Raw genomic sequence first — 16,861 nt, 5'->3', positions numbered from 1 at the left:
GATGGGAAAAATCTAACATTGTATTTGATTTCACCGTGTCTTACGGCATTTTTACGAAGAGAAATTTACAACTGTATGACCCATTTATGGCCCATTTACATTTTTAAACCCACTTCTTTTTACCTTTCAAGAATAAGCCCCATACGTACGGATGGCTTCCCAAAAGTCGACAATACCCCTGCTCTTCCTTCCGCGAGAGGATCGGCCACTGACGCTCCTCGAACTCAGGAGCTTTACAAAAGGTTCAAAAGATATCAAAGTTACATGGGCTCCACAGTTGTGTATTTATTATATCCACAACGTTCATCCATATTTCGAGATCATTTCAGAGCATTATCAAAAAAAAAAAATCATACCCAAAGGTCAACTGGACGACACCACAAAGAGCTGCGGGAAAATTGATTTTCACCGTTAAAAATTTTGTAGGGCCCACCATAACATTTATTTTCCATCTAATCTATTCATAAGGTCACAAAGACATGGATGAAGAGGAAAAACAAATTTCATAATGATCCAAAACTTCTGCAACCTGTAAAAAGGTTTCAATGGTAGACATCCAATCCTCCACTGCCTTTTACAGTGTGGTCCACTTGATAGCTAAATTTGTCTTATTTTTCGTAACACGAAAAAGAAGGAAAAAAAAAAATGAAGCCTGGAACCTATGACTATGGATTATAACCGTAGCCATAACTGCAGCCCAAACTTTTTCGATACGTTCTTTGTTACGTATCGAAGGTCTTTCGATATGTACTTCGTTAGGTATTGAATGTCTTTTGATTGATTGAAAAAGGTCTCAAATGGTCTAACGAGTTTGCTTAAAAAATCCTGCAATTTTCGATACATATCGAATACAGTATCGAAGCTATAGCTACGGATTATAGCCATAGCCATAACTCGTAGCCATAGCTATAGTCTGTAAAAGTCTATGCATTTTATTTTATTTTCTCTTTTTTCTTTTTTTTACATGGAGAACTTTATTTTACCTACAATTTTTTCTAATACATATTTATATAAATAAATATATATAAGCATATAAAAAAAAAATCACTCTTTTGTTCATTTCTTTCTTTATTCATTTAACAAGAATATCTTCTAAACCAAAATTAGTCACTTGACATACCATATATGATATTGGGGTAGGAGAAGCTACTTTAGCCAACTAACCTTGTTATTTTCCAAGATTCCATTAGGTCAATGGTCGAAAATTCATTTTATTCACTTCGTGAACAATTTTAATCAGTTCGTGGTCAATTTCATTTATTTCATTTACTTCGCGATTAATTTTATGCATTTCACGGTCAATCCCGGCGATTTCCCTTCACTTCACAGTCAATTCCATGCATTTCACGGTCATTTTCGGCGATTCTGTTTAGATTCATGGTCATTTCCATGCACTTCACGGTCATTTCTATGCATTTCACGGTCAATTCGCTTCACTTCAGTGTCATTTCTATGCATTTCACGGTCATTTTCGGCGATTCCGTTTAGATTCATGGTCATTTCCAAGCACTTCATGGTCAATTCCCTTCACTTCACGGTCATTTCCACGCATTTCATGGTCAATTCTCTTCACTTCACAGTCATTTCCACACATTTCACAGTCATTTCCGGTTCCGTTTAGATTCACAGTCATTTCCATGCACTTCATGGTCAATTCCCTTCACTTCACAGTCATATCCATGCATTTCACGGTCATTTCCATGCATTTCATGATCATTTCCGGCTATTCTGTTTAGATTCACGGTCAATTTCATGCATTTCACAATCAATTCCCTTCACTTCACGGTCATTTCCATGCATTTTACGGTCAATTCTCTTCACTTCAGTATCATTTCTATACATTTCACGGTCATTTCCGGCGATTCCGTTTAGATTCACGGTCATTTCCATGTACTTCATGGTTAATTCGCTTCGCTTCACTTCACGGTCATTTCCGACGATTCTATTTAGATTCATGGTCATTTCCAAGCACTTCATGGTCAATTCCCTTCACTTCACAGTCATTTTCACGCATTTCACGGTCAATTCGCTTCACTACACGGTCATTTCCATGCATTTCACGGTCATTTCCATGCACTTCACGGTCATTTCCATGCATTTCATGGTCAATTCGCTTCACTTCACGGTTATTTTCATGCATTTCACGATCATTTTCGGCGATTTCGTTTAGATTACGGTCATTTCCATGCATTTCACGGTCAATTCACTTCACTACATGTCATTTTCATGCATTTCACGATCATTTCCAGCGATTCCGTTTAGATTTACGGTCATTTCCATGTACTTCACGGTCATTTCCACGCATTTCACGGTCAATTTGCTTCACTTCACGGTCATTTCCATGCACTTCATGGTCAAGTCCCTTCACTTCACGGTCATTTTCCATGCATTTCATGGTCAATTCGCTTCACTTCACGGTCATTTCAATTCATTTCACGGTCATTTTCGGCGATTCCGTTTAACTTCACAGTCATTTCCATGCACTTCACGGTCAATTCCCTTCACTTCACAGTCATTTCCATGCATTTCACGGTCAATTCGCTTCACTTCACGGTCATTTACATGCATTTCACGGTCATTTCCATGCATTTCATGGAAATGACCATGAAGTAAAGCGAATTGACCGTGAAATGCATGGAAATGACCATGAAGTGAAGGGATTTGACCGTGAAGTGCATGGAAATGACCGTGAATCTAAACGGAATCGCCAGAAATGACCGTGAAATGCATGGAAATGACCGTGAAGTGAAGCGAATTGACCGTGAAATGCGTGGAAATGACCGTGAAGTGAAGGTAATTGACCGTGAAGTGAAGGTAATTGACCGTGAAGTGCATAGAAATGACCGTGAATCTAAACGGAATCACCGAAAATGACCGTGAAATGCATGGAAATGACCGTATAGTGAAGCGAATTGACCGTGAAATGCGTGGAAATGACCGTGAAGTGAAGAGAATTGACCGTGAAGTGTTGAGAAATGACCATGAAACTAAAAGTAATCGGCAGAAATGACCATGAAATGAATGGAAATGACCGTGAAGTGAAGCGAATTGATCGTGAAGTGCATGGAAATGACCGTGACTCTAAACGGAATCGTCGAAAATGACTGTGAAATGCATAAAAATGACACTGAAGTGAAGCGAATTGACTGTGAAATGCATGGAAATGACCGTGAAGTGAAGGGAATTGACCGTAAAGTGCATGGAAATAACTGTGAATCTAAACGAAATCATCGGAAATGACCGTGAAATGCATGGAAATGACCGTGAAGTGAAGCGAATTGACCGTGAAATGCGTGGAAATGACCATGAAGTGAAGGCAATTGACCGTGAAGTGCATGGAAATGACCGTGAATCTAAATGGAATCGTCGAAAATGACCGTGCAATGAAGCGAATTGACCGTGAAATGCGTGGAAATGACCGTGAAGTGAAGGGAATTGACCGTGAAGTGCTTGGAAATGACCGTGAATCTAAACAGAATCGCCAGAAATGACCGTGAAATGCATGAAAATGACCGTGAAGTGAAGCGAATTAACCGTGAAATGCATGGAAATGACCGTGAAGTGAAGGGAATTGACTGTGAAGTGCATGGAAATGACCGTGAATCTAATCGGAATCGCCAAAAATTACTGTGAAATGCATAGAAATGACACTGAAGTGAAGCGAATTGACCGTGAAGTGAAGCGAAATGACTGTGAAATGCATGGAAATGACCGTGAAGTGCATGGAAATGACCGTGAATCTAAATGGAATCGTCGAAAATGACCGTGAAATGCATGAAAATGACCTTGAAGTGAAGCGAATTGACTGTGAAATGCGTGGAAATGACCGTGAAGTGAAGGCAATTGACCGTGAAGTGCATGGAAATGACCGTGAATCTAAGGGCCTGTTTGATTTTCTGGCTCAAACGTAATTACCAGGTAAATGAGTAATCATTATTTACCAAGGTAATTACCTGCATCTTTCCCGATGCTGACTTCACCTGTTACTTTTTAAACACTTAAATAGAGGAATTTGTAAAATAAATATGGGGCCCACCATAATGTGTTGTGGCTTATCCACACTGCCCATTCATTATGCCAAATGAATTTAAGGCATGAGCCCAAAAATTAGGCAAATCTAAAGCTCAAGTGGACCACACCACACGATATTATGAGAATCGAATGCCTACCATTAAAAACTTGTCGAGGCCCTTAGAAGTTTTAGATCAGGCTTATATTTATATTTTTCACTTATTCATGTCTATGTGACCCTATGAACGGGTTAGATGGTGAATAAACCTCAATGTGGGCCCAGTAAAAGAATCAACTTTCAACGGTGGACAAATTAAGTCCATTGTTTCCCTTCATGTGGGCCAATTGAGCATTAGATCTTCCTAATTTTTTCGGATCATGCCTTAAAATATTCTAATAAAACGGATGGATGACACGGATATATTATATACATTATGGTGGGGCCAATGGATTTAAGTCAACATTTTGGACCGATTTTCTAGGTGGAATTACTCATTCATTTTCAAACGAGTGAAAAAGTATTAATTACTTCTTTACCCGAGATTTACCAGGATCATGGAAAATCAAACAGGCCCTAAACGAAATCGCCGAAAATGACCTTGAAATGCATGGAAATGACCGTGTAGTGAAGCAAATTGACCGTGAAATGCGTGGAAATGATCGTGAAGTGAAGGGAATTGACCGTGAAGTGCTTGGAAATGACCGTGAATCTAAACGGAATCGCCGGAAATGACCGTGAAATGCATAGAAATGACACTGAAGTGAAGTGAATTGACCGTGAAATGCATGGAAATGACCGTGAAGTGCATGGAAATGACCGTGAATCTAAACAGAATCGCCGAAAATGACCATGAAATGCATGGAATTGACCGTGAAGTGAAGGAGAATCGCCGGGATTGACTGTGAAATGCATGAAATTGATCGCGAAGTAAATGAAATAAATGAAATTAACCGCAAACTAATTGAAATTGTCCGCGAAGTGAATGAAATGAATTTTCGACCATCGACCTGATGGAATCTTGGAAACTAACAAGGTTAGTTGCTAAGTAACTTCTCCTATCCCAAAATCATATATGGTACGTCAAGTAACTAATTTTGGTTTAGAAGATATTCTTGTTAAATGAATAAAGAAATAAATGAAAAAAAGAGAGAGAAAAATTTATATGCTTATATATACTTATTTATATAAATATGTATTAGAGAAAATTGTAGGTAGAATAAAGTTCTCCATATAAAAAAAAATGCATAGACTTTTACGGACCCAGTTATGGCTACGGCAATAACCCGTAGCTATAGGCTCGATACATATCAAATATACTTTGATATGTATCAAAAATTACAAGATTTTTTAGGCAAACTCACTGGATTCAATTGAAAGACATTTAATACATATCGAAAGACCTACGATACATAGCAAAGGACATATTGAAAAAGCATAGGGTGCAATTATGGCTACAGTTATAATCCATAGATATAGGTTTCAGGCTTTTTTTTTTTTTTTTTTGTCTTGTTGTAATCCCCACTGCCTTTGTGGGTCCTTTTATGAGGTATGTGTTATATCCGGTCAATTTTCCCGCTGCTCTGTGTTGTGGTCCAGTTGATAATTGGGTATGATTTTTTTTTTTTTTGATAATGCTCCCAAATGATCTCGAAATATGGATGAACGTTGTGGATATATAATAAATACGTAACTGTGGGGCCATGTAACTTTGATATCTTTTGAACCGTTCGTACTACTCGGAGTTGGAGGAGCGTTAGCGGCCGATCTTCTTGCCGAAGGAAAAGCAGGGGCATTTCCGACTTTTGGGGAGCCGTCCGTACGCATGGGACTTATTCTTGAAAGGTAGAAAGAAGTAGGCTTACAAATGTAAATGGCCATAAATGGGTCGTACAGTTGTAAATTTCTCTACGAAATCGGATTGCGTACTGAGTTATTAACTGCGCTCTATTTTACCGAGTAAACTCTTTTTGAGCCCGTATTGAATGTATGTGGCTTATCCACGCCGTCCATCCGTTTTTTCAGCTCATTTTAGTTGTTGAACCCAGGTTTGAAGCATATCCAAAGCTCAAGTGGACCACACCACAGGAAACAGTAGGAATAATGATTTTCACCGTTGAAACGTTCCTAAGGCCTATAGCGATTTTTATTTGTCATCCAACTTCTTCATAAGATCTCAAAGAAATGGATGAAGGAAAAATAAAAATACCAGCTTGATCAAAAACTTCTGCTACCCCATGAACTTTTCAACAATAGAAGTTTAATTCACACTGTTTCATGTGGTAAGATCCAATTGAAATTTAAATATTCTTCGTTTTTTTAATATGAGTTATAAAATCATCTGTTAAAATGGATGGGCGGAGTGGATAAAATACATGAATCACAGTGGCCCCAGAGAGTTTCCTGGTACGCTTAGCGTATTGAGTTGCTCAATCCGCTGCCCATTTTTATATCCAGGAGATGAGCTAACGGATCGGCAACTCCCCCCGGTGGCTGGTGGTCGGTGCTCTGTGGGCCCACCTTGATGTATTTGTTTTATTCATTCCGTTCATCCATTTTTACAGATCATTTTATGGCTTTATCCAAAAAATTAGAGGTATATAAATCTCAGGTGGACCACACCACAGGAAAACAATAGTGAGTGGATATCCACAATTAAAATCCTCCTAAGGCCCACTGTACTGTTTATTTGACATCCAATCTGTTGATTAGATCATACAGGCCTGGATGAAGGGAAAAAACAAATATCAGCTTGATTCAAAACTTTTATGGCCCCCAAAAGGTTTTTAACGGTCGACGCTCATTCAATACTGTTTCATGTAATGTGGTCCACTTGAGAATGAGATATACCTCATTTTTGTTCTCATATCATAAAATGATCTGGAAAAATAGGTGGACGGAATGGATGACACATATACATCATGGTGGGTCCCACAGAGCACCGACCATCAGCCATTGGCTGGTGGCAGGGGGAGTAGCCAATTCGTTTCCAGCTTTTGGACAAACATACACACTGTTTGGAGCGCTTACTCTCGTAATCTCTGAATGTGATATTTTTGGACAGTTGTATTTACTCCTGTGGCTGCCCTGCCCACCCTGATTAGTATATTTTGATAGTTTGTAAAAACAAAAATAAAGAAAGGTGGCAGTTGGAAAGTACTTAATGTTGCTTTCTGGCCTCTCTTAGAGTTAGTTAAACTAAAAACACTACATTTGTCCATTCAATGCCGACCATTAGTTTTTTTTTTTAATCTCAAGTTGTTAGGCTAGCATTTCAGGTCCCACGAATCCTATGCATGGATCAATAGAGAATCAGATTGATTGCGTAGCTGAAGTCATGGTGTGCGTGGGACCATGACTCCCCCCTTACATGGGAAAATCCCAACAATCCAACCCATCGGTACATCCCTTTCCCTCTAATTCTCCACCACTTGCCTAATCCAGTCATGACCGAAGTGGGTCCCACCGAAGGGTTCGGTCTGGTTTTAGAAATGTGTGTCACGTGTTCGGCCATATTATGGGCAGGTAGGTGTGTTCCAATCAAGGTCTGAAGTATCGTCCGAGACTGGCCTGATGTGTATCAGTAGGGCTGTCAATGGGCCCGGCTCAGGCAAAATTAAACTTTTTAACAGACCCGGCCTGCCTGAAATAGTTCAAAATGTGGGCTGAAGCTAGCCCCGGATTGGACCCATTGACAGCCATGCCTATTGGTATCATCCATGAATGATATGGCTATGTTAGCCTGTGTGGGCCGAAGCAGCCCGATCGAGGGTCAATGTGATGCTATGTTAGCGGCGACCTATTCCCCCAATAGACATGGTTTGGCTGGTGACCCAACATCCGTTCGAAGCTTTTGAGTCCTACTATGCTGTATATGTTTTATACATGTTGTTCATTTTTCTTCATTCTTTTTTGTTGTATGCTATTTCAAACCATTTTTTAGAGATCTAGTTAAAAAATGGCATATGTCATTGTGTGAGAGATATATAGCATGTGGCATGGTCAAGAGAAACATGGTTGAGTGAAAAGTGGTCAAATGGAAAGATGACAAAGTATGGACGAGAAGTTCAAAGGATAGAAGGCAGTCCACTATAAATGAACGGCCAAAAAAATGTGAAGAGACAAAAGGATCTAGAAAACTAACGTGACAGCGCTTTAACTACCATAACCGATGAAAGAATAAAACCGACTCATCTAAAGAGTTCTTCTCTTCTAGAAAAGATCCATAAATAGTAGAGAAAGCAATAGAATGACACACAGAGTATCACACCAATCAAATCAAATCTAGCAATTTACCTTAACTTAGTTTATCTTAAGAGTAGTGATGATCTTTAATTGTAATCCAAGTTTATGCTCATACATTGGACTTAAATTGTTGAGATGTAGAGCCATATCTGGACAGGGCTGCTCAACCAGTCAAGTGCCTTGCTCGACCAGTCGAGTGGCCCACTCGACCAGTCGAGAATTGGCTTGACTCAAAGTCCAACGAGCATGAGCTTTTTTGTTCCGAGGTGCTTGACCGATTGAGGCCCATGATCGACTGGTCAAGAGTCCGCTCGACCAATCGATCAGCCCGCTCGACTAGTCGAGGTTACGCAGATTCGTTTTGCGCATTTGATACGAACTACGAAAATTTGAGTCGATTTCGTAAAGATGCGAAAGGAAAGTTGCATAAACTATAAATAGAGGTCCCTAAGGCTTTTCTAGGGTTATAGGAAGTATTCTAAAGTGTGGGCAAAGGGTTTTCTCTCTACATCTAAAGGGAAAAAGTTAGTATATTGCTTGTAATCTCGTTTTCTTCATAGTGGAAGTTTGCACCCGTGATTTTTTACCCTTGTTTGGGATTTTTCCACGTATATTGTGTCTTGTGGTTTGTTTAGAATGCTTTGATTCTTATTCTAGTTTATATTTCTTCTTGTTTATCGTTTGTGGGTGAGACTAGATATTAAATCTCGGTTCACTGCGTTGTTGGCGTGTTGCGCAACAACTGGTATCAAAGCTATTGGTTTAGTTTTATTGAGAGCGATAACGGAAGAAGGGAAAACTAAAATTGAGAAGTTTGATAGTTCGAACTTTTCCTTCTGGAAGATGCAGATGGAGGATTATCTGTATCGGAAGGACCTCTATATTCCTCTATAAGGAAAATAAAAGAAACCAGAAAAGATGACAGATGATGAATTATTTTTATTGGATCAAAAGGCTTTATGAACGATCTGACTCTCTTTGTCTAAGAGCGTCGCTTTCAATATATCCAAGTTGAAAAACACAACAGAATTAATGGAAGCCCTAGCTACGATGTATGAAAAACCCTCAGCGTCCAACAAGGTTCATCTCATGAAATGACTATTCAACATGAAAATGTCAGATGGTGGGAGCATGGCTGAACATCTAAACGAGTTCAATACAATTACGAGCCAGTTGGAATCCATTGACATTATTTTTAAGGACGAGGTCAGGGCGTTATTGGTCTTGTCCAGTTTGCCAGACAGTTGGGATGGTTTGGTGATTGTCGTGAGCAATTCTTCAGGGTCGACAAAGCTAAAGTTTGATGATGTGGGCGGTCTAATTCTCAGCGAAGAATCTAGAAGAAAGACATCAGGAATTTTAGAAAATTCAGAGAATGCTCTAAACGTCGAAGGAAAAGGAAGATCGTTAAACAAAGGAGGCAATAAATACGGACGTTCTAAGTCAATGAAGAAGTCCAAGGGATTGAAAAACAAAGACGAGTATTGACATTGCGGGAAGAAGAGGCACATAAAACGTGATTGCAGGGCACTTAAGAAACAAGAAAAAAGCTCTCAAGGTGGGAAGGATTCAGTGAACATATCTGAAGAGAGTGACACAGAGGCATTGATCTTGTCTCTTGATGTAAGGAATGAATCTAGGGTCATAAACTCAGGTGCGTTGTTTTATGTCACTTCATGTAAGGAAGTTTTGCGTGATTATGTGTCAGGTGACTTCGGGAGAGTCTACCTGAGTGATGATGAGCCGTGCATTATTGTTGAAAAATGAATATATTCATATAAATCAGAAAGACGGAACGGCTTTGAAATTGAAGGATGTCAGACATGTATCGAGCTAGAAACAGAACTTGATCTCAGTGAGATAGTTGGCCAATACTGGATACGTGACGACCTTCACTAGTGATTCCTGGAAGATCACAAAAGGTGCCTTGGTAATATCTCGAGGCAAGAAGGAAGGTACTTTATACATGACTTCATGATCTTATAGTTCACTCACAATCGTATCAACTAAACTGAATGGGCAATTATGGCATTAGATGATAGGACATATGAGTGAGAATGTGATGAAAGTACTATTGTCAAAAGGGAAGCTACCAGGGCTGAAGTCTATTGACTTGGAATTCTACGAGGACTGCGTGTATGGCAAGCAGAAGAGGATAAGTTTCAAGAAAATATGACGCACTCCAAAGACACATCTGTTGGAGGTTGTACACACTGACGTGTGGGGACCGGTACAAATATCATCTCTTGGTGGCTCATGTTATTTTGTTTCTTTTATTGATGATGCTAGTAGAAAACTGTGGATCTATTTTTTAAAGCATAAATCTGATGTATTTGATGTATTTAAGAAGTGGAAAGTTATGGTACAAAACGAGACAGGTAAAACAGTAAATTGTCTTAGATCAAATAATGAGGGAGAGTACTGTAATAAGAGGTTTGAGGAGTATTGTGCAACAAATGGAATCAAAATCAGAAAACGATTCTAGGGACACTGCAGCAGAACGGTGTGACTGAGCGCATTAATAGGACCATCCTTGAGCGTGCCAAGAGTATGAGGTTACATGCAGGGTTACCCAAGATGTTTTAGGCAGATGCTGTGAATGCTATCGTATATCTCATCAATAGAAGTCCCTTAGCACCATTGGATAGTGGGTTGCCATAAGAAACGTGGACTGAGAAAGAAGTAAACCTTACACATCTCAGAGTGTTCGGTTGCACTTCATATGTTCATATTGATACAGAGCACAGAAACAAACTGGATGCAAAGTACAGGAAGTGTACATTTATAGGCTACGGGTAACATGATTTTGGCTATAGGTTTTGGGATACAAAAAATAGGAAAATCATCAAAAGCAAAGATGTAGTCTTCAATGAAAAAGTGATGCATAAGGACAATGTGCAGCAAAACAAGGTCGATGAGAAAAAATTCATTGAGTTGGAAGAGTTACCGAACACAAGTGTTACAGCGGCACAGGATGATCATGCACAGGAGCATTATGAAGAAGAGCCACAGACACCGGTTGTGAGGAAGTCTACTCGGGAGAGGAGACCCACAGTCCAATACTCACCCTCCTTATATTATCTACTGTTGACAGATAATGGTGAACCAGAATGTTTTGAAGATGCATTACAGTCAGATACATGGGTTAAGTGGGAGCAGGTCATAGATGATGAGATGAACTCTCTTGAGTCTAATCGTACATGGGAGCTAGTCACTCTACCTAAGGGTAAGAAAGCTCTTCATAACAAGTGGGTTTACAAACTGAAGGAGGAGCACGATGGTTCGAAACAGTACAAGACTAGATTAATTATGAAAGGGTTTCAACAAAAGACAGGTATCGATTTCACTTAAATATTTTCACCGGTAGTGAAAATGTCTACGATTCGCATGGTTTTAAGTATAGTGGCTACAGAGGACTTACATCTAGAGCAGTTAGATGTTAAGACAACCTTTCTTCATGGGGACCTTGAAGAAAAGATATATATGCATCAGCCAACAGGATACGTGTCACCAGGAAAGGAGAACAAGGTATGTAGACTGAAGAAGAGTTTATATGGCCTGAAGTAGGCCCCGAGGCAATGGTACAAAAAGTTTGACAATTTCATATCAGGAAATGGTTATAGGAAATGTCATGTAGATCACTGTTGTTATTTGAAGAAGTTTGATACATCGTATATCATCATTCTTCTATACGTTAATAATATGCTTGTGGCCAAATCAAGTATGAAGGACATCTCAGATCTCATAAGACAAACTATCTAGAAAATTTGCCATGAAGAATTTAGGAGTTGCAAAATAAATCCTAGGCATAAGGATAAAGCGTGACAGGGAAAACAGGAAACTAGTTTTGTCATAGGCAGAGTACATAGCCAAGGTACTTGATCGATTCAGTATGGGAGGTGCTAAGCCGGTTAGCACTCCATTAGCCAACCACTTCAAGCTTTCTAAATAGCAAGGTGCAAAGACGACGTAGGAACAAGATACACTGCTAATGTCTCATACACGTCAGCTGTTAGGAGTCTCATGTATACTATGGTGAGCACGAGACCAAACATTACTCAAGCAGTAGGAGTTATTAACAGGTTCATGAACAACCCCGAGAAAGAACATTGGGAAGCTGTGAAGTAGATCCTCAGATACCTGGTAGGTACTGTGGATATAGGGTTGTGCTATGGTGGATCAAAAATTATGCTACAAGGCTACATAATTTCAAATTTGGCAGGAGATATCGACAGCAGAATAAGCACTACAGGTTATGTCTTTACTCTGGGTAATACTGCAGTCAGTTGGGTCTCTCAGTTACAGAAGATAGTATTTATTGGTATGACGGAAGCAGAATATGTTGCAGCTACAGAAGCGTGCAAGGAAATGTATGGATGCAAGGTTTCATGGAAGAGATGGGTAAGAAGCAAGCATATTGCAAGCTGTACAGTGATAGTTAGAGTGCAATACACTTGGCTAAGAATTCAACCTTTCATTCAAGAACCAAGCATATTGATATCGGATATCACTTCATACGTTCGTTACTTGAAGATAGATCAATTACTCCGGAAAAGATTCATACAATGAGAATCCTGAGGATATGTTGACTAAGGCGGTCACACAGGAGAAGCTGAAGCTCTGTTCAGCTTTGATTGGTCTTCAGGCTTGAAGACGGGAATGTGGTGCACTCCGGATGTAGAAGACGAAGGTTTATGGTGATGTGTCTCCAAGTGAGAGATTGTTGAGATGTGGAGCCACATCTGGACAAGGCTGCTCGACCAATCGAGTGCCCTGCTCGACTTAAAGTCCAGTGAGCTGCAGTTTTTTGGGTCCAAGGTGCTCGACCAGTCGAGGTTACGCAAATTCGTTTTGCGGATTTGATACAGACTATAGAAATTTAAGTCAGTTTCACAAGGATGCGAAAGGAAAGTTGCCTAAACTATAAATAGGAGTCCCTATAACTTTTCTAGGGTTATGGGAAGTATTCTAAAGTGTGGGCAAAAGGTTTTCTTTTTACATCTAAAGGGAAAAAGTTAGTATATTGCTAGTAATCTTGTTTTCTTCATAGTGGAAGTTTGCACCTGTGGTTTTTTACCCTTGTTTAGGGGTTTTTCACGTATATCTTGTCTTGTGGTTTATTTGGAATGTTTTAATTCTTCTTGTAGTTTATATTTCTTCTTGTTTATCGTTTGTGGGTGAGACCGGAAATTGGATCTCGGTTCACTGCATTGTTGACGTGCTACTCAACATAAATATCCTTATCTAATATAAGCAAATTTTTTTTTTAGAAAAAATAAAAAAAGTATTCTTATAGTTGCACTCAATAACTAGTTGTAATTATTTCCTTTTATTTGATTCCATTGGTATACTAAAAGTCATTTCTTGTAAAAGACAAAGCGTAACCCATCTTTGAATGAATAACCATACTCTTCGACTATTGTTTGATCATTACAAATATTTTGTGAGTGATTGAGTAGGCAATCAATCTCCTTAGATCTCAATCATATACTGTCAAGTTTAATGTATCTACTTATTAGGATGCTTAAAGTTGTTTGGTTTAAGTCAAGCCGCTATTTTGACATGCCCGCATACTCTGCACATGATAGATAACAAATTAAGTTCTAACAATTTTTTAAAATGAGCCAAAAAATAAGACAGATTTACATCATTTTAGTGGGAATTGAATCGTTTGCCATTGAAACTTCTGCTCAAGCTGATATTTATGTTTTCCCTTAAAGATAAGATGACATTTTTGAAGAGGTTGGATGACAAATAAACATCACCGTAGGCCCTTGGAAGGTTTCAAGGATAGATGTGGTGTGGTACACTTGAGCTCTGGATATACTACAATTTTAAGATCTCCCCTAAAATGAGATGGCAAAATCAATGGATGCCGTTGACACAACAAGTACATCATGGCAGGGCCTACAGAGCTTTGACACCCGCTAGCTGGCTGGCATGGGGTGACCAACCAAACCGCGTCCACTGCAAACCAATCTTCCATAACAACTCCCACTTGCTGGGACACGTCATTTCAGCGCCGACGAGAAGAAAAGTCGTAATCTCATCCGGTTGGGTGAACCCTGTGCGCTTTGAAATGGAGAGTGGTTTGAAATTGGGAGGTAGATAGGTATCCAGGAAGTTATTGAAATTGGGAGGCAGGTAGATACCTTGAAGTTGAAAACTGCTGAGACGGGAAGCTCACGCATCTGCTCTTCCACTAAATTTGGACCGTTGATGTGGTGGGCCGACTTCTTATATACCCAGGCCGGAATTAACGTTGGATTCCTCAACGGATGGACCGCACGAGCACATTTAATGGATTGGAGGTGATCCTAACCTTTTAAGTGAGAAGGCGTGTGATAGAGCTGGTGGAAAAGTAAGATGGTAAAGCCATCTGTCCAAATGCATGGAAAGGTGAGGAAATAATCAGAGCCATCCATGATGGGGCTATATGCATCAGATATCAAACCCAGCAGATTATCCTATTCCTCAATTCTCTTTACTCTTCCAACATTGAAAGTCGACCATCAAGCACTTCCATTTCCGGCCATTGATCAAATGGCTAGGATCTTCCTAACGGAACCATTTGTCATCCTCAATGGGTGCAATTTGATGGATGGTGCTAAAAGATGTCACCTTCTCGCATATACAGTTGAGAGATGGCTTGATCCAAACCCCAAACCTTTTCATCAATGGCCTACTAATAAACGGTTAGAAATAAAATACAGCAACGGCTCATAAAATAGACCAAAATTGGATGACTAAGATCACCAAATCTGTAATATTCAGCTGTCTCCGTCATCCATGGTTAGAATCATCTAATAAACGGTTCCGATCGCCTAACCAGGGTCTTGTACCAAATTAAGGCATCAGGACAATATCGACCTTGTACTTTCCAAGTGCAACCACAAGATCATTCCCATCATCACAGCCGTTAATCTGGAAAGCTGTTTAATCTCAAAAAAGAAGATTGTTGTAAGCGAAAACAGAAGAAAGAAAACCAACGTCCAAGATTTTCCAACAGGAGCCGAAATCGATTCAAATCACGAAACGGGAGGCGAAGAACAGAGCCCATCATCCACAGCTGTCCCACCACCGCCATCATCATCATCGCCGTTGATCTGATCGAGGACGAGTACTAGGCCCATAGCGAAGGCGGCATCGAAACGGGGCCTGAGGCAGAGGCAGAACACGTCCTTCCCGAGCACGACATTGGCGGAAGCAGAAACCTTTCTCTTGATCTCCGCCACCGTTTCTGTGGAAGCTGCGGAGGAGGTGTTGTAGAAGGTGCAGTTTCGGTGGGAGAAGGATCCTTGGATTTCGTACTCCTCCACAGGGGAGCTGCTGTTTCCGTACACCTCCGCGGTTACTCTCGACCGTCCGATGATCGATGAGCGTCGGACGCTGAAGATGGGTTTCTGACCGTCGATCCTCTCTCCCAGAAATCCCTCCCAGCGATGATGAAGGCTTGGTCTCTGCACTGCGAGTTTTTTCAGTATTCTACTTTCTCTCTCTCTCTAGCATTATCAGTGACCGAGTTGACTCAGAACCCTCCCGAGTCAACTCCGCCGTTTGCTAAAAACAAGGCCCCCAAACGGGTAAACCGAACGTGTTAAACACACAAGCTCTGTGGAGCCCACCATGTTGTATGTGTAAAATCCACTCCGTCCATCAGTTTCTATCCTTGATTTTAGGGTCTGGGGAGAAAATCAGCAAGATCTACAACTCAGGTGGGACATACCACTGGGAACAGTAGGGATGGGATGCCAACCATAGGTTTGTTCGTGGGACCACCATGGTTTGTATCTTTCATCAAAGCCGTTAATCAGGTGTTTTAGGAGCTGTTTTACATCGTTACCATTGGTGGGGCCCATCAGGAGTTTTTAATCAGGCTGATATTTTGTATGAATGGCCCATCTCACCTGATGAACGGAGTGGATCTACACAAAATGGTGGCCCCATAGAGCTTGGCAATTCCAGTCTAGCAACGAAACTCGGTCGATTCGAGGATTTACTCGCTCAAGTTGAGAGTTGAGAAACCGAGTCAGAATCCCCTCGTACGGCCATCTTTCAAGGGGCAACGGAAATCAGAAAGGAGTAGAAGGTGGGCCACGTTACCTTTCTACGGACGGTGAGGATGCAGTTTCCGGTGGGGTCCATGAGAACGAGCTCGTGTTGGTTCTTGGCGTCGTGGCCGTAGCTGTCGACTCGGAAGACGACATCGCCTTTAGGGTCGTAGACGGTGAAACCATCACCAGAGAAGAAGAGAGAGGTCTTGAGGACGGTTAGCTGCGTCTCTTCGTCGTTGCAGTAGCGTTCTTCCACGATCCCTCTTCCCATTCCCAATTCGCGAATTTCAGAGAGAGAGAGAGAGAGATGGGCGCCGTGTGGAATTCCTCCCTTAGATTGGCGCCGTGTGGAATTCCTGCCTTGCCACATATAGTAGGTTTCAGTAGTTGAGATCTGTGCAGGATGACCATTTTGTGTGAGTTTTTGGGACATGGATTAGATACCGACAGGTAGAGTAGCGAGACTCGCTCATGAAGTGACGTCACCAAGTTATGTGGGTCCCACCATGATGTGTTTTCTGTATCCACACCGTCCATACATTTGGAGAAAGCA

General features: G+C 40.6%; 1 protein-coding gene across 1 annotated transcript; it reads right to left on the bottom strand.

The window, feature by feature from the left end:
* Window positions 1–15,173: 15,173 nt before the first annotated feature.
* LOC131223113 (protein LURP-one-related 5-like) lies at window positions 15,174–16,636 on the bottom strand. The gene is made up of 2 exons (XM_058218422.1): window positions 16,358–16,636; window positions 15,174–15,714 (listed from the first exon to the last, which is right to left on the bottom strand). The coding sequence occupies exons 1-2, from the start codon at window positions 16,577–16,579 to the stop codon at window positions 15,283–15,285; spliced, it is 654 nt and encodes a 217-aa protein (XP_058074405.1). The 5' UTR covers window positions 16,580–16,636; the 3' UTR covers window positions 15,174–15,282.
* Between the last annotated feature and the right edge of the window lie 225 nt (window positions 16,637–16,861).

The sequence above is a fragment of the Magnolia sinica genome, chromosome 13 (genome assembly GCF_029962835.1).
Source record: "Magnolia sinica isolate HGM2019 chromosome 13, MsV1, whole genome shotgun sequence".
NCBI classification, from domain to species: domain Eukaryota; kingdom Viridiplantae; phylum Streptophyta; class Magnoliopsida; order Magnoliales; family Magnoliaceae; genus Magnolia; species Magnolia sinica.
The sequence above is the reverse complement of the archived record's forward strand: the minus strand, read 5'-3'. Positions and strand labels throughout refer to the sequence as shown.

Bases quoted from the DNA above. Each gene is read 5' to 3' on its own strand.
- LOC131223113 (XM_058218422.1), bottom strand. From the start codon at position 16,579: ATGGGAAGAGGGATCGTGGAAGAACGCTACTGCAACGACGAAGAGACG. The intron at 15,715-16,357 runs GTAACGTGGCCC...CTCGCAGTGCAG, and splicing joins TCCTCACCGTCCGTAGAAAG to AGACCAAGCCTTCATCATCG.